Here is a 23,515-nt window from a genome sequence, read left to right on the forward strand (position 1 = left end):
CTTATGTACTTATAGCACTCACCATAAATACAATAGTTGCTTCTGATTATATATTAATTAAAGTCTGTATTCCTCACTACATTATAGGCACATAAAGGCAGAGAAAGTATATGTCATTCATCCAATACTTTTTATCACTTGACTAAGTGACTTTTACATGGTAGAATTTCAAATAACTATTGAAGGAATGAATAAATGTCATTTACTCTTAAAATCCTTCAATGGTTCTCCACTGCTTTTACAAGTCTCAACTCTTTACTACGGTTTATAAGTCCAGTATGATTTGGCCCATTTTTCTTTGTAACCTCATTTTTACTTCATTTAATAACTATTTAGTGAGTACTTATGATCCAGGAATTGTGCTGTGTGCTGAGGATACAACGAGAAGTAAGATATATAGTTCCTTAGCCTTCTGAAGCTTACAGACCAGCAGGAAAGACAAACAATAATAATATGGTACTAAGAGTAAGTAAAGACAAGGTATTAGGTATCATGAGAACCTAGCAGGTATATCTGACCTGGATTGTGGACTGCGGGATGAAAAAAGGGCAGCTCAGGAAAGGCTTTCTGGAAAAAGTGACATTTAAGCAAAAACAGGAAAAATGAAGAGCGAGCTGGGTGAAGAATGGGGCAAGTTCCAGACAACAGGAAGGGCATTTGGAACCTTACACCAAAACACAGGAATCTAAAAGAAGTTATTTCTGTAAGGCTCAAGTATGAAATTACTGGGGGTGGGAGGGAGGCAGAGAGAGAGCTGAAAAGGTAGGTGCTCTAACTCTAAAAGCAATGGAGGGGTGCTTGGCTTGCTCAGTGGGAAGAGCACATGACTCTTGATCTCAGTGTCATGAGTTCGAGGCCCACGTTGAGAATAGAGATTATTTGAATAAACTTTCAAAAAAGTAAAAAGCAATGGAAAGCCATCAGAGGGTTTTAAGAGGAAGCAAAAAAATCACAAATAATTGTCTATTTTTGTGTATATCTGATTGAGGACATAAAATTTGTCTATTTAATCATTTCTCCAGTGACCAGAACTATGCTAGGCATATACCAGGTATTTTGTAAGTCTTCATTAAGTTTTACTGAATCAAAACAAAAAATCAAACTGTATTTGATTCTATAATCTACTACACATTTAAAGAAAGACTAGAAATTCCTCATGAAACCATGGAAATCGACTAATTAAAATTAGACTGAATCAACGAGAATGAAACTATGTTGCTGTACTGTTAGAAACAAAATGTGAAGGTAAAAATATTACAAAAGGAATACATAAATGTAATCATTATCAAAGAACCAATAATTAAAATGGAAGGTTCTGCCAGACATCATAAACCATCAGGCCTGTATGATTGTACGTCAGCTGCATATTTCTAATCTGAATGCAGGCAACGCCACCTTTTAATTTACTTATATTGTCAAAATTAGGCGGAACTGAAAAGTGTATATTTCAACCTTTGCAAGTTCTAATCTTATTTTACTTCAAGCATTATAGTGACTTGTTTGGTTTTATTTTTTGAACTTTAGATAACACGGCTTATCTAAAGATAAGAATAAAATCTTATTTTATATAAGATTTATAATATATATATTATATATATAATTATATATATAATATATATAATATATTTTATATTAAATAAAAAGATAAGATAAAAGAATAGATTGGGAATTTTGCCTAAGGGTCCATACAGGTACAAGAATCTAATAAAAACTATATTTTGGCACAGTGTATTACACGAAAACAAACTGCTGGTATAATAGTAGCTCTTCACCTAGAACAATCTTGAATCTGAAGTTGAAACAGAAAGAATTTACTATTTTCTTCTGTCACGAAATTTTCAATCAAGGTATTTTACAAGATCAATGTAGGCAAAATTCAGTGAGGAAATAAATACTGACTATATACTAGTTATGATTACATACTACTACAAAAATTTACTGATAAAGTCTTCTTATTTGACAGTTTCAGATATATTCATATACAATGAGAAAGGCAGGCAATATATGCCTCAGTCCTGCAAAGACCGTGCAGTCGGTTGTAGGATTTTACAATTGTTTGAATCCCTTTTAAGAATTGATTAAAGTTTAGAAGATCTTCCTGTGATGATTAAGGCCATCCCAGGCCAGGATAAATATATTCAGTAAAAGCATATTATGACTTGAAATAACGCCACCACATTACATGGCATGTTTTATCTTTTAAAAGTATTTTCATATTTGGTCCACATATTTCTCATAAGGTAATATTTGCCCCATATTTAAATAAGGAAACTGTGTCCAAAAAAAAAAAAAATAATAATACATGTGACTCCCCCTGTGTATTTTACCCTGTCACTAACAGTGACTTAACTAATGGAGAAACAATGGAGAGTCCTACTTAAGATTGTTTTCTATTGGATCACTGCTAACTCTTGGTCCAATGACAGGTATCCTTTTTCATCAGGGATGACCTTATCTTTGACAGGAGTCAAATAAATAATCCCCAAAGACACAATTTTCTTTAAAGAGTAATTGATACTACAGATATTGTTAAACTAAAGAAATTACGGCCTGCTGCAGGACAAGCTCCTGGACAAACCTCTTGATAATTATGAATCTCCTACAAAAAGTATACTATATACATGGCAGTCAAATGGATGAAATGATTGAGGAAAGCAGAAACAGGCTGGAAGGAACCATCTCAGCCCAGCCTCCCATAAAGTAGAAGCCATCTCTCTCTTCTTCATCGCTTCAAAACCCGATGGCAGTGAAGCCCAAACAGGAGACAGAGAGCAGAGGCACCAGAAGACTTCATTCTCAGGCTCCCAAGGGATTTATTCTACTAGGGAAAAATGGGGAGTCCAAGTCGGGGTGGGGGGTCAGGAAGACGCGGTTTACACAGCCCTTCGCCCCTCTCCCGAGACGGATGTGGCAAGGAAACCATCTGCAATGCTGTCAGGGTCCCGCCAAGCCAGGTAAGAGGCTGGGGAGCCTCGCACCCCCGAAGGGCCCTTTCCTCTTTTCCCCAGTGCTCCTTTTCCCTTTCCTTTCCGTGACTCCCCTCCGCCTTACCCCCGGCTTCCACCTCTAAGATCCTAGCTTTGCTCACTGTCACCTCAAAGCCAACCCAAGGACCTCTAAGAATATCTTCAGGGCCTCGCAAGGAAGGTGGGAGCGAGCCTCGGGGAGTGGTCACCTTTTGAGGTATCTGGCGTCCTCCCCTTGCATGGCGGCGGCGACGGTGGCGTGGGGAGGATGGGGGTATCTGAGAAAGCCGGCGGAGTTATTTCCGGGGACGGTGGCCCAAGTATCCCCACACCCAAAGGCGATGACAGTCCCGAGGCCTGCAAGGCGGGGCGGCGGTGGCGGCGCTGCGGTTACCACGGTGAGGCCGCCGGCTCCTCCCACAGCTCCCAAGCCCCAAAACACTGGAGGGACCCAGACCCGCCCAGAGCCGCCTCCGCCAGCCCCGCCTCAAGGCGCATGCGTCCGCTCCGGCGCGCCCGTGTGCGCAGGCTCAGTATGAGGCGCCGGCCCCTGGGACTAATCTGACGCACTCAGGAGCAGAGCGTGAAGGTTTCTGCGGCAGATTTCTGCGGGTGTGGTTCAGGAATGGCTCCCTGATCATCGCCCCCTTGAGGATGGAAATTGGAAGAGTCATCCCAGTCGGCCTACACGAAATTTCAGGTCCTAGCTTCAAATAAGAGAAAGGGAATCCATTAACCTTTTCATTAGTGAATGCAATAGAGCAGCTCAGCCCCCCGCTGATAACCTGTAAAGTGAGGTTTGCGTTTGGAGGCATTGTGGAAAAGGAAGTGCACTGATTGCACTGAGAAGCTCTATAATTTGTGGAGATGAGCTGACCTTCATATAAAATGAATACAATTAATATCACCTTTGATTCATTGCAAATCTGTGACTTCCACTTTGGTATTCTGAATCTAGAATGCACCACCCCCCACCACGCGACCCAACAAACACACACACGCAAAAGAGCTCCTGAAATGCCAACTTCTGCTCTAATTATCCAAAGGTACTTTCGGAATTGTTTCCCCTGAGGCAGGCACCTGTTGGCAATGCAGGCCACAGGGAAGAAGAGCTGTTTTTGAACCTTAGCAAGTAAATGTCCCCTGCTTTCAGTTCTATGCCCATAGGGTCAGCTATCACATCTATGCAAATGACTTATGTTCATTTATTCAGTCAATATTAATTAAGGGTCAGCTTTGTGCCAAACACCAAACCACGGTCTAGGGTTACAAAGAAGACACCAACACTTCCTTTCCTCACCTGTGATCTTGTCACTTACTCTCTTCTAGTTATGTATTTTCTATCACCTTGGGCCATGTCTACACAGTTGTTTCGTTGCTTTTCTCAAATGCAGTTAGTTGATACAGTACAGTGCATAGAATGTTAAATACAAGGACACAGTCCATACCGGCCAAGAGACATTATTTTTATTTGTCTACACATTCACACCAGCTACACTATTTCTGCCAGTGTTGTAGTCGTTCTCTTAGTCTTCCAGAGAAGAATACTTGGAGATAATTTTGACATCCTCGTCTGGATCATGTGCTCTTATTTAACTATTACAAAATTCTATGCTTTCTTTCTTCAAGATACTCCTGCAATCCAGCTTTTCTTCTCCATTCTCACTTGCATTCATCTATTTACTTCATACCCAGAACTGCACTTCTTTTCTAACAGGACTTCCTATCTTCTGGTTTATTTCCTAAATATTCATTCTGGAAATTGATATGAAATTTTACAAATCATCATTTATGTCTAGATACCTTGAAACCCTCACAATACCTAAAATTGCCAGATCACAATAGCCGTTAAAATGCATGGATAATATAACAAGCATTCTTGCAACGTAAGCTTCTTGAGAGCAAAGATGATTTTTGCTGTGTTAACCTCTGTATCCTTAGAACAGCACCTGGCCCATAGTTGGCAATATATAAATATTTAGAGCTGGAAAAAAAATGCATATCGGAGCTTGGAAAAACAACAAGAATCTAAACAAAATGCCCAGAGGACAGAAAGGAAGATAGATAGATAGATAGATAGATAGATAGATAGATAGATAGATAGAGCGAGCTGAAAATAAGATAAACTGAAACTGGGACTGAACTAGGGAGCTATTAGTCTGTAACAGGAAAAGTATAAGATGAGCCCGGGCATTTTATGCTTGCAGGTAAAGAAATACTCAAAGACTAATGGGATTGTGTCCAAAAGACACTGGTCAACTTTGGGGTAATTTATACCAAAAGGAATAACTGTGGTTGATTTAACACATTAATAAGAATCCAGGCATCTATGATATTATGCAATGATTGATAGAAAAACAGAAAAACAAAATTTCATTTTCATCAAAGGCAACAACTACCTCAAATCCTTACTCTGAAAATTGGTAATTAAAGGGAAGAATTAAGCATTTGATTCACTTCTTCCCTAATCCATAAAAAAAAAAAACAAAAAACAACCACCTATAATTTACCTCCCCTTGGTAGGCAAAATCTCTCTATATAAAATGCCACTAGTAACAGAGAACAATAATTGTAAATGGTTACTATTTTGCAAGCCCCAACAAATGATGGATTCACCTATACCTCATTGATTTATTACAAAATGATTTGAAATGTGGCAAAGTTTCACCCCACAGTTTACCTGATAATTCCAAAGGGGAAAAAAATGTTACTTTACATGGAGAGATCTGTCAGCATCATAAACAAATAAGCAGATAGCATCATTAATAGTGGCAGTATCTGATAGTATATGCAATAAAAACACAATAAATCATCCGTTAAGTATTCTTGCCAAAAATTAACCTTAATCTAACCAAACTGTTAGATCTCATATCCAGTAATAAATAATGAATATGATCCTGAAAAACAGAGAATATACTTAATTGGATATCAAGATATATTATAAGAAAATAATAATGACAAGCGTAGGAAGAGAACCCCAGGGGAACAAAACAGAGAACCAGACTTATGCATATATGTAAATTTTAAGTATGAAACAAGTCAATTCTCAGATCATTATGGAAAAAATGTATTGTCAATAAATAATTTTGAAGCAATTTGTTATGTACATATAACAAATTAAATTGGATGTCTACCTCATACCACATGCAAAAACTGATTCCACATTAAGCGCCCTGGGGCGGGGCGGGGGGGGGGGGGTTCAGTCGGTTCTTTAAGCATCTGACTTCGGCTTATGTCGGGATCTCACAACTCATGAGTTTGAGCCCCACATGGGGCTCTGTGGTCTCCTCACAAAGCCTGCTTCGGATTCTCTGTCTGCCTCTCTCTCTGCCGGTTGCATGCACTCTCTCTCAAAAATAAACATTTAAAAACGAATTCCACATCCAATAAACCCTTAAATGTAAAAATCAAAACTTTAAAAACATTCAGAAGCAAATGTAAAATATTTTTTGACCTTCAGTTAAAGACATATTTTTTAAACAAGATACAGAAAACACTAAAATTGATAAATTCACTGCATTAAAATGAGTAACTTATGATTATCAACAAGACACCACAGAGAAAGCGAAAAGATAAACCAAAAAAAAAAAAAAAAAAGATACACCTAATTTGCATCACATAAAAACTAACACAGGATTAAATTAAGACTATTTGAAGATCGCTTATGAATAAAAAAGTAAAAGATAGACAACCTGATGGGGAACAATGGAGAAAGAAGATAAAGAGGAGATAGAAATAGCAAGAAAGAAACTAAACAAAGCAAGAAGAGTGCTCAACCTCAATGGTAGCTAGGAAGATGCCAGTTAAAGCCAGAATCAAAAATTAAGAAGTCTGAATGAATACCCCAAGTGCTGGTGAAAGTGTGAAGCTGGAAATTGTTTACTAAATATTTCAGGGGTGAGTACGTTGGGATTACCACTTGAGAATGAAATGTGTTGCATTGTTTTGTAAAGTTAAACAGGCGTATACCCTAAATCGCTACAATTCTGCTCCTAGTTACATAGCTCAGAAAATTCTAGCACGTATGCACAATAAGGCTTGTTCTAGACTTATCAGAGCAGTATTGTGAATAATAGAAAAAGAAAAACCAAAAGAGAGCTCCAAAGTAATTTGGCAGGAGGATGGATGAATACATCTGAATTATTTGTATACAATACAAATTGTATATTATATGGTATTAAGCAGCAGAGAAAGTTTATGAACTAGAACTACACAAACCACGTGGATGAATATTAGAAACATTTTACTGAATGAAAAGAGCAAATTGCAGATTACATACAATATAACTTTTTAAATTTTTTCAGTATAACATATACAATAAAATGGATTCTTTTTGGTGTGCAGTTCTATGCGATTTGATAAGTGCATAAGTCATGTAACCACTACACAATCAAAATATAACACAATTCTATCATCCTTTCAAGTTCCTTTGTGTTCGTTAGGATTCATCCTATTCCCCAACCCCAGATTCTGGTAAGTACTGATCTGTTTTCTGTTCCTACGTTTCCTTTTCCAGAATGTCATCTAAATATAATCGTATGTGATGTAGCCTTTTAAGCCGGATTTCTGTCACTCAGATAATACATTTGGGAGTCATCCATGTTGTGTTTCAGAAATTTATTCCTATTTGATTGTTAGGTAATATGTTACTTATGAATGTACTGCACTTTATTCATTTACTACTTTTGGGTTCTTTCTAACTTTTGGTGACTATGAATAAAAACACTATAAACATTTACATACAGGTTTTTGTGTGAGCTAAAGTTTTCTTTTCTCTTGCACAAACACCAAAGAATAAGACTGCTCAGTTTATGGCAAATATATGAATAACTCTACAAAATTGGCAAACCGTTTTCCAAGGTGGCTGGGCCATTTTGCATTCCCACCAATGACGGAGGAGTTCAGATTGACCCACATTCTCACCAGCACTTGGTTTTGTCAAGGTTTTTTGTTTGTTTGTTTACTGTAATCATCCTACCAGGTGTGTAGCCATTTGACTGAAGTTGTATTTCCATGGTGATAAATGGTCTGAGCATCTTTCCATGTTCTTATTTACCATTTGTGTACCATGTTTGAAGTCTCTGTTCAAATACTTTGTTCATTTTTATGGTTTTGCTATATTGGTCAAACTGATCAGGGATAGCGGCAGACAGAGATGGAGAGAAATTATTGATTTATGAAATGAAAGGCCATAATTGAGATTTTACAGGTATATATAAAAATGATAAGGAAACACTGTACATAAGTTTACACTGACAAATTCAACAACTTCAAATGGGCAAATATCTTGAAAGACACTTATTATAGACAAGAAGAAATAGAAAATGGTAACCCTATACTGTTAAAAATTTTGTAAATCTGAGTCTAGTTAACACACAATGTTATGTTAGTTTCAGGTGTATAACAGTGATTCTTCATGTCTGTAAGTTATGCTATCCTCACAAGTGTAGCTGCCATGTGTCACCATATAATGCTGCTACAATACAATATTATTTATTTGAATCTTTTTTTTCTTAGCTAAAGTTTTATCTATTTTGCTTATCTTTTCAAAAATCAGCTCATGGTTTTGTTGATTTAAAAAAATGTTTTTTTAATGTTTATTTCTGGGAGAGGGAGCAAGAGAGACAGAACATGAGCAGGGGAGGGGCAGAGAGAGAGGGAGACACAGAATCAGAAACAGACTCCAGGCTCAGAGGTGTCAGCACAGAGCCCGATGTGGGGCTTGAACCCACGGACAGCGAGATCGTGACCTGAGCTGAAGTCAGACACTTAATTGCTGAATCGACTGGTGCCCCTTTGTTGATTTTTTTCTATTGTTTTATCTAGTCTTTATTTCTGCTTTGATCTTTGTTATTTTTTTTTCTTCTGTTCTCCTGTTTCTAGTTACTTGAGGTATAAGGTTAGGTTGTTTATGTAAGATTTTTCTTTTTTCCTGAAGTAGGCATTTATGAGTATAAATTTCATTCTTAGTACGCTTTTGCTGTATCCCATTCATTTTGGTATATTGTGTTTCTGTTTTCATTCGTTTCAAGATATTTTTTGATTTCCCTTTTGATTTCTTATTTGACCCATTAAGTTGTTCAGGACTGTGTTAATTTCCACATATTTGTGAATTTTCCAGCTTCCCTTCTGCTATTGATTTTTAATTTCATTACACTATGAAGATACTAGATATGATTTCAGTCTTCTTAAGTTTATTAATACTTATTTTTTAACCTAACATGTGATCTATCCTGTGATCTATCATTCCTGGAGAATGAGACACGTGCACTTGAGAAGAATGTGTTCTCTGCTGTTGTCAGATGGAACGTTTTCTATATATCTGTTAGGCCCATTTGGTCTATAGTGTTGTCCAAGTCTACTGTTTTCCTATTAATTTTGTCTGGATTTTCTATCCATTATTGAAAGTGGGGTACTGATATTTCCTATTATTATTGTATTGCTACTTCTCCTTTCAGTTCTGTCAATATTTGCTTTCTATATTTAGGTGCTGTCATATTGGGTGCATATATATTTATAATTATATATTTTTCTGGTTGTCAGCAGGGCTTTATTCCTTTATGGAGGCTCTAGAGGAGAATCCATTTCTTTGTCTTTTTCAGCTTTTAGAGGCCATCCACATTCCTTTACTCATGGCCTCTGTTCTCCATCTTCAAAGCCAGCAACAGTGACCAAGTCCTTTTCAAACTACCATCTTGCTAGTCCGCCTTCTGTCATCACATCTCTCTTTCTTTCTTCTTCTTTTTTTTTTTTTACATTTATTTATTTTTGAGAGACAGAGAGACAGAGCACAAGTGGGGAGGGGCAGAGAGAGAAGGAGACAGACTCTGAAGCAGGCTCTAGTCTCTGAGCCATCAGCACAGAGCCTGATGTGGGGCCTGAACTCACAAACCACGAGATCATGACCCAAGCCGAAGTCGGACACCTAACTGAGCCACCCAGGTGCCCCTGTCATCACATCTTTCTAAGACCACTGCCAGGAAAGGTTTCCCTAAAGAATTTTAAGGATTGTGTGGGCCCACCCGGATAATCCAGAATAGTCTATCTTAAAAAAGTCCTTAACATTAGTCATATCTGCCAAGTCATATCTGCATATAAGTCATATCTGCCATACAAGATATTAGTCATATCTGCCAAGTCATATCTTCATATAAGGTAATATATTTACAGGTTCCAGGGATTAGGATGCGGGTATTTTGGGGGGAGGATGAGAGCATTATCTTGCCTACCAAAACACCCACTATAATGGTTAATTTAAAACATCAGACAATACCAAATGTTGACAAGAATATGGAGCAGTTAGAGTTCTACAATGCTTGTGAGGATGCAAAATGGCACAACCATTTTAGAAAACAATTTAGCAACCTCTTCAACAGTAAGCATACATCTACCACATGACCCAGTAATTCCACTTCTAGATATTTACCCAAGAGAAATGAAAACATATGTCTACAAAAATGGGTGTCAACGAATGTTCATGGCTGTTTGCATAATAATACAAAACTGGAAACAACCCAAATGTCCATCAATATGTCAATTGATACAAGTGGTGGGATATTCACATTATGGATATTACTCAGCATTAAAAAAAAACCTAACTGCTGATATACACAGCAACATGAATAAATCTAAAAACATTATGGGGGTGCCTGGGTGGCTCAGTCAGTTAAGCATCCAACTTCAGCTCAGGTCATGATCTCATTCATGGTTTGTGGGTTCAAGCCCCATGTCAGGCTCTGTGCTGATAGCTTAGAGCCTGGAGCGTGTTTCAGACCCTGCCTCTCTCTCTCTCTCTCTCTCTCTCTCCCCCTCTCCCACTCATGCTCCATCTCTTTCTGTCTCTAAAAAAATGAATAAATGTTAAAAAAAATTTTTAAACATTATGATAAAAGAAACAGATGGTTTGATTCTGGCAAAGAAGCAAAAAGCAAACTGAGCACAAGCTAACACCCTGCACCCACCCCACCCCCAGGTGCGGGTGACATGATATGGGTGACATTTCTCAAAGAAAAGAGAAAAACAAATGGTTAACTAATAGAGATCATAGTCATTCAGGACACGAGTCTCCATCAGTTTACAACTGTCTTAATGATTAGCAAGAAAAATGCAATCTCCAGAAACCTATAGATTCAATTTCCTGGACTCTAAAGTCACCCTTGCCTCCATAGGAAAGAAAATCTTATATAATCAGTCACTCCTCACAACCCCAGTGCAGCTTTTTCTGCCTATGGGCCCTGTCTCCATACTATAATAAAAACACCTTTTTGCACTGAAAATGTCTCAAGAATTCTTTCTTGGCTGTTGGCTCCCAAACCCCACTTCAAACCACATCAATATCATAAATGAGAAATTCTTCTATATATATATATATATATATATATTTAAAAAAAAGGCAGATAAGTGATTGCTTGTGCCAGGCATAGAGGACAGACAGACTGAATCAGGATGCTGAACATTTGGGTTATTTATACATTTGTCAAAACCCATCAAACTGTAGACTTAAAATGCCTTTCTTTTACTGGATATCAATTATTCCTCAATTTGGTTGTTTTAAAGGGTATAACAAACAAGGAAATTGGAAATTCATATTTAGATATAATCAAATTACATAATTACAAAGATAAAAAGATTTCAGATGCCATCACTGTTTTAAAAAAAAAAATGTATGTATATATATTAATTTAACCTTTCCCTCTTATTGCAACCCAGTGGATTATAAATTTTTTGAGTGAAGAAACCAATCCCATTCAGCATGTGGAAACTGTGGTGATGGTTAAGAGCCTGAATTTGGAGTCAGAACTGGGTTAGAATATCTGATCCACCATTTATTTACTCTTTGACCGTGGGCAAGCTAAACATTATAAGCTACAATTCTCTCATCTATAAAATAGGAATGGTAATAGTTTATGTATCTTAGAGTTAATTATGATGTTAAATGACGTAGCATACATAAATTTATAACAGGGTGATTATGGTAATGTTAATGATTGTTATTAGGTAAACTAGGGGTTCAAAAACCATATGTTAATCACATGACTCTGAACACTTAAGCTGTGTCTTCTTCATTTAGAAAAATTGGGATAAATACCCAAAATGTAGAAGATTGGTGAGTAGGGATGCCTGGGTGGCTCAGTCAGTTGAGCATCTGACTCTTGATTTCGGCCCAGGGCATGATCTCAGGGTCATGGGATAGAGCCCCGTATTGCTTAAGATTCCCTCTCTCTCTCTCTCTGTCTCTCTCCCTCCCTCTGCCCCTTGCCCCCACTCATGCTCCCTCTAAAAAAAAAAAAAAAGATTGGGTGAGTACAAAATAAGTTAATCTTGTAGAACATACAATTATATGAAAATCATTATTTCAGCTTCATCTTTAAATTGGTCAACTGCATTTTTAATACTGTAGCAGCAGTGAGGCGTTTCAAAGTATTGAAGAAAGTGATTGCTACTTCTTGAGTCTCATAATTTAACATAGAAGAGAAGGAATACAAAGGTACATAAAGCTCTCCATGACAGAACCATTTAAATGCAAATAACCCCAGTAATAAACCTGCATTCCAAGGATGGTTCCTGGAGGGCTTCTGAGCTATAACAGTCAGGCTACCTTGCTTTGGAAGGCCTTCTTGTTACTGTCACAGTTTGCCCCGACAAGCAAAACTTCCTCCTGGAAGTTTTCCTGAACTCCAGACTTAGTAAAGTGACTTCTTCGTTCTCCTACTGCATTTACTGTATATGAAGGGCATAATTTGTTTATGCTTCTATCTTTTCTTTCTTTTTTTCTTCCAATATATGAAATTTATTGTTAGAGCTTCTATCTTTTCTAATAAGAGTGCTTAAAAAGATATAAAATCATGGATTTCCAATTACATTTCTAATCATAGTGCTTGGCACATAGTCACAACTAATAAATGATAACTGCTACTGTATCAGATATAATTACAGCCTTCAAGGAGCCTGTAATCACCAGGTACGTAATCACCAGTTTACTTGTATGTAAACAAATAAATGCTGAACATATTAATGCTTGTCATAATGGCAGCATGAAACAAGTAGAATGTTGGCATAAAGGAGGGAATAACCCACTCATCATGGTGGATAGAGTTAGGGTGAGGCTCACAAAGGACGAAAAAAAATTTTAGCAGAGAGCATAATTGGGAAGGAGAAGGCAATAGTACATACAAAGACACAAAAGCTTGAAACATCAAGGGATGTTTTACTAACTGCAAATAGTTTGAGGTGTTTAGAGAATTAAGTTTGAGTAAGAGCAGTAAAAATAACTTTGAAAAAGCCAGCAGGGACAAGATGATGTGAGAGAATCATCTGGTGTAAGAGAATATGATATTTGGATATTTTCTGCAGGCATGGGGAGCCACAAAACTGTTTTTATTTGTAATATTTTTATTTATTTTTGAGAGACAGCAAGAGACAGAACACGAGTGGGAGAGGGGCAGAGGAGGGAGATACAGAATCTGAAGCAGGCTCTAGGCTCTGAGCTGTCAGCACAGAGCCCAATGTGAGGCTTGAACTCATGAACCACAAGATCATCACCTGAGCTGAAGTCAGACGCTTAACCGACTGAGCCACCTAGGCTGCCCGAAACTATTTTATTATAGGAAAGTAATGTTGAAATTGATTACTTTTGGCAATACTAATTGTTCTATATTTTACCACACAGCAACATAGGGCAGAGGTGAAGGAATTACATTTTTATTCTCCAAATATGATGCTTTTAAATTTCCTGATATGCTTCAAGAGTCCATAGAAAATCCTTTCTTACCTTGTGACTGCCTTTGGGATATCATCAAATGGCCATGGTGGTCCAAAGAGTCCACATCCACTGGCTATTAATGCAGCCATCTTCTCACTTTTCAAATTAATTTGAGCTCACAATGCACATCTTAGAGCAAAGAAGATTTCAATTAAAAAAGACCCTTTAAAATACATCCTCTTCTTAAGAGTGGTAACCTCTGTTTTCAACTGGTATGACATCAGACAATAACTATGACATCATTGGGTTGCTCCAAGGGTGAGGACAAGGAAGCCGGTGACCCACTAGGACAATAAATAATGACACTCTGTGCTTTTCTCCTTCCTCAGGTTCTCTTACAGCCTGAACCATACTTTGAGAAAATAGTTGTGTGGTATGTCAAGCTGGTGATTCTTAAAGACATGCAGTCAAATGAATACTGGGCACAGTGTAAGTGGAAGATGTGCGCATTTAGTCGTACATGATTTGTTCACGTACAAAACCCCAGTGTTTGTGAATTTGCGTATGTGAATGTATACATACATGTTCAATCGGAAGTTTCTTGCAAGAAAGCATAGCTGTTGTAGCATAGCTGTTGTTATGCTTTCGGAAAAATGCACATGGCATGGTGAGGAAGAAGATCTGAATATATTCATCCAGATTAGCTGCATTTATTAATTTAACCAAAATTTGTGAGAAGGCATTGCTTTAGACTTAAGTATGCAGAAATGAATAGACGTAGTTCCTGACTTGAAGAATTGTACTAAATCCAGTAGGGATACACATAGGGTGAATAAATGAAATTCAAATACATTCTGTGGTAGAGCTATTATGTACCTCTGTAGAAATCAAGACGACTATGGAATCATTAATCAGGCATTTAATGCCGCTTCCAAACAAGGCATTTAAGAATTGAGGCTATAAAGTGAATGAAATACAGACCTTACCCTAAAGGAGGAGTTCAAAGTCTATGAATAGGCGATCAGAGAACAAGTAATTGGTGTCTCAGCCATATTTCCCACACACCTACACCCCAAGTCAAGTTTTAATTGGTTTTGTTTTCTTTTTCTGGATCCTGTTGTTTCAAACCATCTTACCCATTAATTTTGTTCTTATAAGTAGATGGCACACCATCTCTTTTCAACTTATTGCTTCAATTCATAATCTCTCACAGTGAAACAAGTTCTGTGCGAGTTGTAGATATTAAGTGCATCCAATCTCTCATTCCGTACACATTTGTTTAGTGCATATTATGTGTTCCAGGCACTGTTCGAGCTCAAGTAGAAGTCCCAACAGGGTAAATTCAGGCAATGGCTATATTAGCAACCAGATGTTTCCTCCGAAGTCTTAGTAGCAGAAAATGTATAGAGCTGTAAAGTGTATGGTACAACTACCACCACATACCTCTGCTGTAATGAGTTGAAAGCTATTTGGTCCCCAAGGAGTGCTCTCTCTTCCTCACCTCTTTAAGAAAGGTATTGCCGTAACATAAATGTGACATACCCTCCGGGTCATTAAGAACAGAACCAGAACTGCCAGTTCATTCCAAGTCAGTTCCTAGCAACAACGAGTTAACAATAATATCTTTGAAGTTGGGTGAGAAATGAATTTGTGCTTCTAGGGTCAAAATATACTATGTCTCAGTGGGTGACATAGTCCCATAAGTACGGGGCTGACATTAAATCACATGTTACTTGACTTTAAAGCTTTTAACTTTGATTTTTCTTTTCTTCCATTTCCTTTCCCTTCTCTTCCCCCCCTCCTATTTTTTCCTCCCTTCTTTCCCTCCTTCCTTTCTTTCTTTTTCATGTGTAGACAGCACATGTGGCATAAAAACAACCACATTGGAAACAGAATTGTAGCTGATTTTGAACATTTCCTACCAAATCTGTCTCTCTTCAATGTAGACTTTGCTGTAGCAGGAGACAGAGTAGGTATATATCAACAACCCTGAGAAATGGTTGCAGTGAGGTCAGATTCTTTCCTGTGTGTGTTAGTGACAAAACAGCTTTAATTAATTAATTAATTAATTATTTGTGACAAAAACAGATTTAAAACTCATTTCATGTTAGCTCATCTTTCAGTACCTTGTCCAGGTTGCCCTTTTTTTTTTTTTTTTTCAAAGAGGGAGGGGTGAGAAATAAGATGATCCTATTCCAAACTTGACAAGTTGTAAAATATTTCTCTCAAATCAGTCTTCTTTCTGCGTTTCCCCCTCATTGGGATGGTAACTGCTTTTTCTTTCCAAAACGAGTCAGGTGAGGATGTCAACATTGCTCTGAATAAAAGATGCTAGTATGCCATCACAAAAACAAAACAAAGTCGAAACAAAGTAGGGAAAACGCTGCTTGTCCACTTCCCTGAATTGTTCTCCTTGGAGCATGGTGATGTGCATTTCTTTTTGAATAGTTTCGTTGATATTAAACCAGGCCCTTGTGCTTTCTAAGCAACAGAAATTGACAAGAGGCCAAATGGACGTTTCATGCAAGGCTTTATTGGGGCTTTTGAGCACAGGGGAGGCAGAACAAAGCAAGAATCCTCAGGCTGACTCTCCCAGGAAAGGTAGAGTTTTTTAAAAGAAACTTGGGTGGAAAAGGGTGATACCTAAGCAAGTAGAAATGGGGATTTATCAGCACCTGTGTATTTTTTTTAATGTTTATTTTTGAGAGAGACAGAGACAGAGACAGAGACAGAGACAGAGTGTGAGTGGGGGAGGAGCAGAGAGAGAGGGAGACACAGAATCTGAAGCAGGCTCCAGGCTCTGAGCTGTCAGTACAGAGCCCGGTGTGGGGCTCCAACCCATGTACTGTGAGATCATGACCTAAGCTGAAGTCTGATGCCTGACTGACTGAGCCACTCAGGGGCCCCAGCACCTGTGCATTTAAAGGAAAGGTCATGTTTCTTCATGTTAATTGCACCTGTAATTAACACGTTAAACCTCTGCCCTGGGTGTGATTTTTCCTATTATAATGAGGGGGAAAGTCAGTGAAAGTTCAGCACAGGGGTCCACCTGGGTGCAGACTGGTTTAATCTGGTTTTGCCTAATCTCCATAGTAAGCATCCTCCCAAGGGCATAGAGTTTTAGGTGTTTGTTTGCTTGTTTGTTTGTTTCCCTGGTGGAGGCAGCCAAAGAATGCTGGATTTGTGGTCAGGGTTGAGGGGACCCGAGTCTAGTCCCTTTTTTCTTATCCTCACTGAACTCTGTCAGCTAATCACCATGACCAAGTTGACAAGCTGATGGAAATTCCTCCATGTGAACTAAGGAAACATTAACAACTTAAACATTTTTAGTAAGATTGATTTTATTTTACTTTATTAAAATATTTCCGTGGTTCCCAGAATACCTTTTGTTTATAGACCTTCAGATTTGGGGCCAGGATTGATTCTAAGATTATTCTGTTGCCTATACATTTGAGTTATAATATCATTAAAATTGAATAAATCTGAAAAACTTTGGAAGTTCAACTCTATCAATTAAAGAAACTCATATTCTACTTTTTTGTTTTGCTGGTTCATTAACTCAGAGCAAAGAAAAAACAAAACAGGCCACAGGAAATGCTCTCAGCAAATGAGTTTTGAATGACTACTTATAGACAAGGAGAGAAATCATCAAATAAATTGAAACTTACTCTTAAACTTTGTCATAAAGTAGTAGGTTTTGTGTTTAATTTTTTGCATGTAGGCCATTAGGGTGAAGACTATATAGAAATTGGGGCTTTTGCATTTTTTTTCTATTAAATAATACTGTCCCTTGTGGAGAGAGTAGTCAAGGAGAGGAAGATTGGATGATAGTCCTTTTTTTACTTCCACCTTAGTAAACATTTATTTTGTTTCAGTTCTATTGGTTTCTACTGGCTCAAAGGTAAATTTGTTCTATTGCATTAAAAAACTATGCAGGGGCACCTGAGTGGCTCAGTCGGTTGAGCATCCAACTTCAGCTCAGGTCATGATCTCACGGTTCGTGAGTTTGAGCCCCACATCGGGCTCTGTGCTGACAGCTCGGAGCATGGAACCTGTTTCGGATTCTGTGTCTCCCTCTTTCTCTGACCCTCCCCTGCTCGCTTTCACTCTGTCTCTCTCAGAAATAAACATTAAAAATTAAAAAAAAAACCAACTATGCGGTCATATGGAGAGAAGGGGGATGAATATTGAGGACATCGGTCCTAACAGAAACACAATTATAAGAGGGAAAATTATATTTTACAGATGAGGAAGTAGAGATAGTTGGTATAAGTGAGCAGAGCTCAGACGAGTTTCGTAAAATTTTCCTTTTTTATTTTTACCTTTTTTATTATAAAGTAACACAGATATAGACAGCTGTATGAGTCAGGTGCAGACCTTAGTGAATTATTGTATGGCAAACACCCTTGTAATCAGATGGAGATACAGAACTTTTCTAGCCACCTCAGAAGCTCCTCCCAACATCAGCCCCTTTCTTGTCTCCAAAAGTACTCATTATCCTGACTGTGACAGCAGCCACATCCTTGCGTGTGCATCCCTAGATACCATAGTTAGATTTTGCCCATTTTTAAAAACTTGATATGTCTCTTAAGTCTCTGTTTAAATTTACATATTTATATTCTATCCCCTTCTTTTCCTTACATTATAGCTATTGAGGAGACAGCAGATTTTTACCTCTAGATTTTCCACGTTCTGGATTTGCTGAGCACATACTTATGATGGAGTCTAGTATCTTTCTCCTGAAAAAATATATTTTGTACTAATTTGCAGCTAAATCCAGAGTCTTGATCAAACTCATGCTGGACTCCTTTGGCAAGATAATAAATGGTGTTGTATTATTTACTCAAGGAACACAGTGCCTGCTGTTCACTTCTATTTGCTGTCAGTAACCCCCAGTGCTCAATGCTACCAGTGTTTTTTCAATGTCTTTGTAGTCACTTTGGTTGCTTGAAGCTCATGCTTGAGTATATTTCTTAGGAAGGGCTCATGGCAACAATATTCCTTGAGGATTTGCCTGTTGATAACAGTTGTCTGTGCTTTTTGTACTTGAAGTTCAATATTACTGGATACAAATCTAGCAGGGGAGGGGCAGAGAGAGAGGGGGAGAGAATCTTAAGCAGGTTTCATGCCCATCATGGGGCTCGATCTCACAACTGTGAGATGTTGACCTGAGCTGAAAGAGTCGGGTGCTTAACCAACTGAGCCACCCAGGTGCCCCTCGATGCTATCTTTCTAATGTGATTTGGAAGGATCACCCAAAAAATTATGCTGCCACTACCATCATTCTAGAGTATGCTCTAGGGAATCTGAAGCCCAAGGAGATAAAGTTATTTGTCCAAGATCACACAACTAGCGGCTGAAGATAGACGTATACGTAAAGCATCTTGATAATGCCAGGTACAGATAATCTGCCTAACGCATGCTCTTTCTTCCTTCTTTCCCTCTTCTTCCCAGCCTTCTTCCTTTCCTTCCTTTCTCCAATTCTCCTCATTCCCTCCAGAGCCTATATTTAAAACCAGTGATTTCTGACTTCAAAGCCTCTGCAAGCTCATTTAATATGCTATGCATCTACCCCATAATGTGAAGTCGCTAGAGCTTTTCAACAAATTTAAACAAAATTAACTTTACTAAAACCTATAGTCATCTTGCTCTAAAGAACACTTTCCACTATGTTTTTATGCTCACATTCTTTTCAAATGGAATCTACAAATGTTAGATTCTTTGACACATGCCTCATTAAAATTGGTTTGTTAGAAGTAAATTGGTCCCCTTATTTTAATGAATCCATTTATAGAGATTTTATATAATCCTTTAAAAGCCTTCTTTCTTATCTTCTACTACGGCCTAGGAAACTACATTTGATTAGGAGTCAATGAAATCTGAATCTGAAAAACCTTGATTTCACTTTCAAATTTACAGAATTTCACAGAATTTAAAGAGATTTTAAACTTGGCCAAAGTTGAACGTTCTGCTTTTGAAAAATCTTCTGAAAGATCAATTTTGAGTAGAAAGCTATGCAGCTCTCAGACACAGGTCCCTAAAATTCTAAGCTCCATTGGTTAGGGTGCTTGTCTACTGATGATATTTGACTGAAACAGATTCATTCAAAAATTGAATGCCCCATGAAGGCTCCCAAGGAATTTACACTGTATACTCCGCCGTATAAACATTCCAACTTACTAATTCTCCATAATCCTCTATGTAAAGCCAATCAGTAATTAGATCGTGGGGAGGAGAGTTTTGCTTCAGGTATGAAATCACCACACAAGTCCTAAGGGATTTATAGCTCTATTTTAAGCTAGCGCTTTTATAAAATCCTGTTCCAGTTTTTGGCTCTGTAATGGATTTCCCAGGTTGGTGATACACCACACAGAAAACACCGTTTCCTTATTTTTCTTTCCTTGAACTTCCTGCTCTTACTGTGCAGGCTTAGTTCATACTGTTTGAATTTACTTATTGTGGTTTGCATAAAATTACCATTCACTCATCTACACATAGTAGATAATGGTTATTTGCCTATAAATCTAACAGGTACTGAGTTTTATTTACCCTCCTGCTCCGTGGGCACTCTCTGAACAAGCCGGCAGTTGTTCTTGAAACATTTTCCATTTTTATGAGATTTGGACCTGTTTCTCCTTGTTGCTTTGTGTGCTTTTTAGCAGCTTGAGGCTCCTTCTTTCATGGTGTTTACTCTGGAGCTGGTGTGAACAGAGGCCCTTGGAAATGGTAGAGTGTTAATATCCTGGAGGGTGTCCTGCTACATGTAAAAGATCGCGTCGCTAGGCTGCCGGGAGCTGCAGCGGAAGCCGGGCTTTCACAACATGTGCAGATACACTCACAGTCACGAACGGTCACACACCTACGCTCAATCTCTCACGCTCTCCGACTGCGCATGTGCAGAAACGGTCCAGGAACCCCGACCCCACGTTCATCGGGATGTTGCTTTGCATTCATTCTCAGAATATTTGGAGCCTCGCGTGTGTTTCTCATTAATGCTCATGTTTGATTGTCCTAAGTAATTTTTTTTTTAAAGTTAAATCAACCTGAATCAAAAACTGTCACTTTGCTTTAAAGGAGCACAATTAGCTTGCTCTGTGGGCACAAAAAGCAAAGAAAGAAAGAAATGAAATATCTGTGTTTCTTTACATGTGTTTCCATAAATGAGAGTGGCAGTAAGACACGGGAGTACATTTGAGGTTCAGGGGATTTTAAGGAGCTTTTGAACAAATCAAGCACAAAGTAGCATTACTTATACAAAGAAACTCATTCAAAACAGAGCTTGTTAACGGAATGTGGTTTAAAATCATGTGTTTTAAATAGATCTTCAGAACTGAAAGTTACTGGGCCAGAGACTGAGAGGTAATATAAGCTGATAGCTGAATATAGTAACTATAAATTTGGAGGTGCATTGTTTCACTCCAATCATATGCAGGGTAACGTACTTGGGCCTGAATGACTTCATAAATTTCCCAAAATGCAGTTTTCGAATCTATTTCTATTTTACATAACTGCATAGGGGCTCTCCCCAACCTCAGCTTGGTAATGCTGTGCCCCTTTTAAGACAACAGGGAGAAAAAGCTATCTATCTGTCTATCTAATCTGAACCTAAGTGGCTAAATCATGTGTTTTAAGATCCAGATATCAGTTTCATGTTGCCTCCTGACTCTTAATTATTCTTTCAGTTCACTCTTTCATTCTACATATTTTAAATAGTGTTTTTTATATTAATCTTTTTTTTTTTTTTAATTTTCTATATTTGACATCTTGGGTGGCTCGGGGAGGGATTGCCCTCCAGAGGTTATCTAGTTCCTAAAGGTAGCAAACGCCTGGCCTATGAGCACACCTTTCATATGCAAACCAACCAATCATAGCTCATACCTCCAATCCCCTTCATTTTCAAATTTTCACACACCAGGCCAGTAGTCTTGCCCTAAATCACCCCAGGGCCAGGTACTAGACAACGAGGGACCACCCTACCCACTGAAATTATTCAGACTATCCAATCCTAAACGTATGCAATGTACTTACCCTGCTTCACTCATTCCTTCCCTCAAACCCCTAATTTTCCCTTTTTTCCTTCTGCCTCCTGACAGATCCAAGTGCTTCCCCATGTGGCTCTGCAAACCATGAAGGGCCCCTTTCTTCTGAGAATTGTAGATAATAAACCGTCTTTTCTTTTAATTTTTTTTTAACGTTTATTTATTTTTGAGACAGAGAGAGACAGAGCATGAACGGGGGAGGGTCAGAGAGAGAGGGAAACACAGAATCCGAAACAGGCTCCAGGCTCTGAGCAGGTCAGCACAGAGCCCGACGCGGGGCTCGAACTCACGGACCGCGAGATCATGACCTGAGCCGAAGTCCGCCGCCCAACCGACTGAGCCACCCAGGCGCCCCATAAACCGTCTTTTCAATGGTAGTCATCTTCGGATCTGTCGGCCCCGCCATACCTGATCTAAACAAATCCTGGGTACATTTTCATACCCTTTGGCACCCGTTCCTGTTGTAGACTCCAGTCTTCTCTCTAGCTCTTTTCGTTTCCTATTACTAAAGAACTTTCTGACTGTGGACCATGGCTACAGCTATTAGACACTTCTTTTCAGTGAGGGACCCTCCTGTAAAACTCCTGTTCCAGGGAAGTTCCTTGAATGACGGACGTTTAGGCATCAGCCTACCCCTGGCTTTTGTGGTAAAGGTACTCCATTCTGCCAGGCATAACCCAATCTCCACTGCTGCCTCAGGGGTGGAGTAGAGTACATTTGTGATGTGCTTCTCCTGCTGCACCTGCCTTAGGCTCTGCCGTCATCTCAAACCACAACCAGCCTTACGTACTTCATTCATCCCAACTTCAGATCCCAGTCCTCCCATGAAATATAAGAGCCTTCTGCCCAATCGTCCAGGCTCGTTTCTGCTCTTTCTTATATATTTTCTCCACCATCTCCACCCAAACATCTTTCTACTATCTAGTCAAAGTTGTACCAGTCCTTCAATCTTCTATGAAATCTCCAATAATGCCCTCTTCCTTGCATTTGACTGTATTGAATTGAACATTTTATTATTTGTTGTCTTCTTCTATTTCGTGTGCATTTTTCTTATCTAGTTGGATTACTAGCTTTTAAAATACTTGTAAAAAAACCCTGAACTGTAAAAAAAAAAAGCCTGAAATTTGACAGAGGACTTGAGCATATTACTTACAAGTTGTATTAGTCTGCTTGGACTTCCACAACAAAATCCCACAGGCTGGGTGACTTAAACAGCAGACATTAATTTTCTCAGAGTTCTAGAGGCTAGAATTCCCAGATCAAGGTCAGGTAAGGTGGGTTCCTAGTGAGGACACTCTTCTTGGCTTATAAACATCCACCTCTCACTGAATCCTCTCATGGCCTTTCCAAGATGCTCTCATATGTAAAGAGAGAGAAAGACAGTTCTCTGGCATCTGTTCTTCTAAGGACACCAATCTCACCAAGATCAGGGCTCTTTCCAATGATCTAACTTAACATAATCCCTTTCCTAGAGACCCCATCTCCAAATACAGACAGAGATCTGGTGCTTCAACATATGAATCGTAAGGGGACAGAAGTCAAGTGACTATGACCATATCTTTACATTTAAAAAGGAAGATAATACTACTCAAAATTTCTGCCCAAAGTCTGCCAAAGGGCTGGACCACGTTAAGTGTTCAGAATATAAATCTTAAATAAAGAATTTTATTCTGTGTATTTATCAAATTGATATAGCAGAACAAGAAGTAAATTTGTGTCACCTGAGATTCTGGAATTAACTTTTCTGGCTTTTAGTGTTGGGTATGGAGAGCTGGATATTGGATACATAGGAGAGCTAGTAGAAAGCC

At 38.5% G+C, this 23,515-nt stretch overlaps 1 protein-coding gene across 4 annotated transcripts in view; it reads right to left on the reverse strand.

Annotated features, from left to right (window-relative positions):
- KIFAP3 (kinesin associated protein 3) overlaps window positions 1-20,483 on the reverse strand; it is a 178,875-nt gene extending 158,392 nt beyond the window's left edge. For 2 of the 4 annotated variants that reach the window (XM_042975505.1, XM_042975507.1), the window contains exons 1-2: window positions 15,112-15,191; window positions 13,738-13,857 (exon numbers count right to left, since the gene is read on the reverse strand). In XM_042975505.1, the coding sequence (XP_042831439.1) occupies window positions 13,738-13,817 (80 nt within the window). In that variant the 5' untranslated portion in view covers window positions 13,818-13,857; window positions 15,112-15,191. Of the gene's footprint in view, window positions 1-3,175; window positions 3,439-13,737; window positions 13,858-15,111; window positions 15,192-20,217 lie in introns of those variants that run through there. The other 2 variants (XM_042975506.1, XM_007077026.3) reach the window with 2 other exon arrangements.
- Window positions 20,484-23,515: the final 3,032 nt, after the last annotated feature.

Source organism: Panthera tigris, chromosome F3, assembly GCF_018350195.1.
Source record: "Panthera tigris isolate Pti1 chromosome F3, P.tigris_Pti1_mat1.1, whole genome shotgun sequence".
Classification (NCBI taxonomy): Eukaryota; Metazoa; Chordata; class Mammalia; order Carnivora; family Felidae; genus Panthera; species Panthera tigris.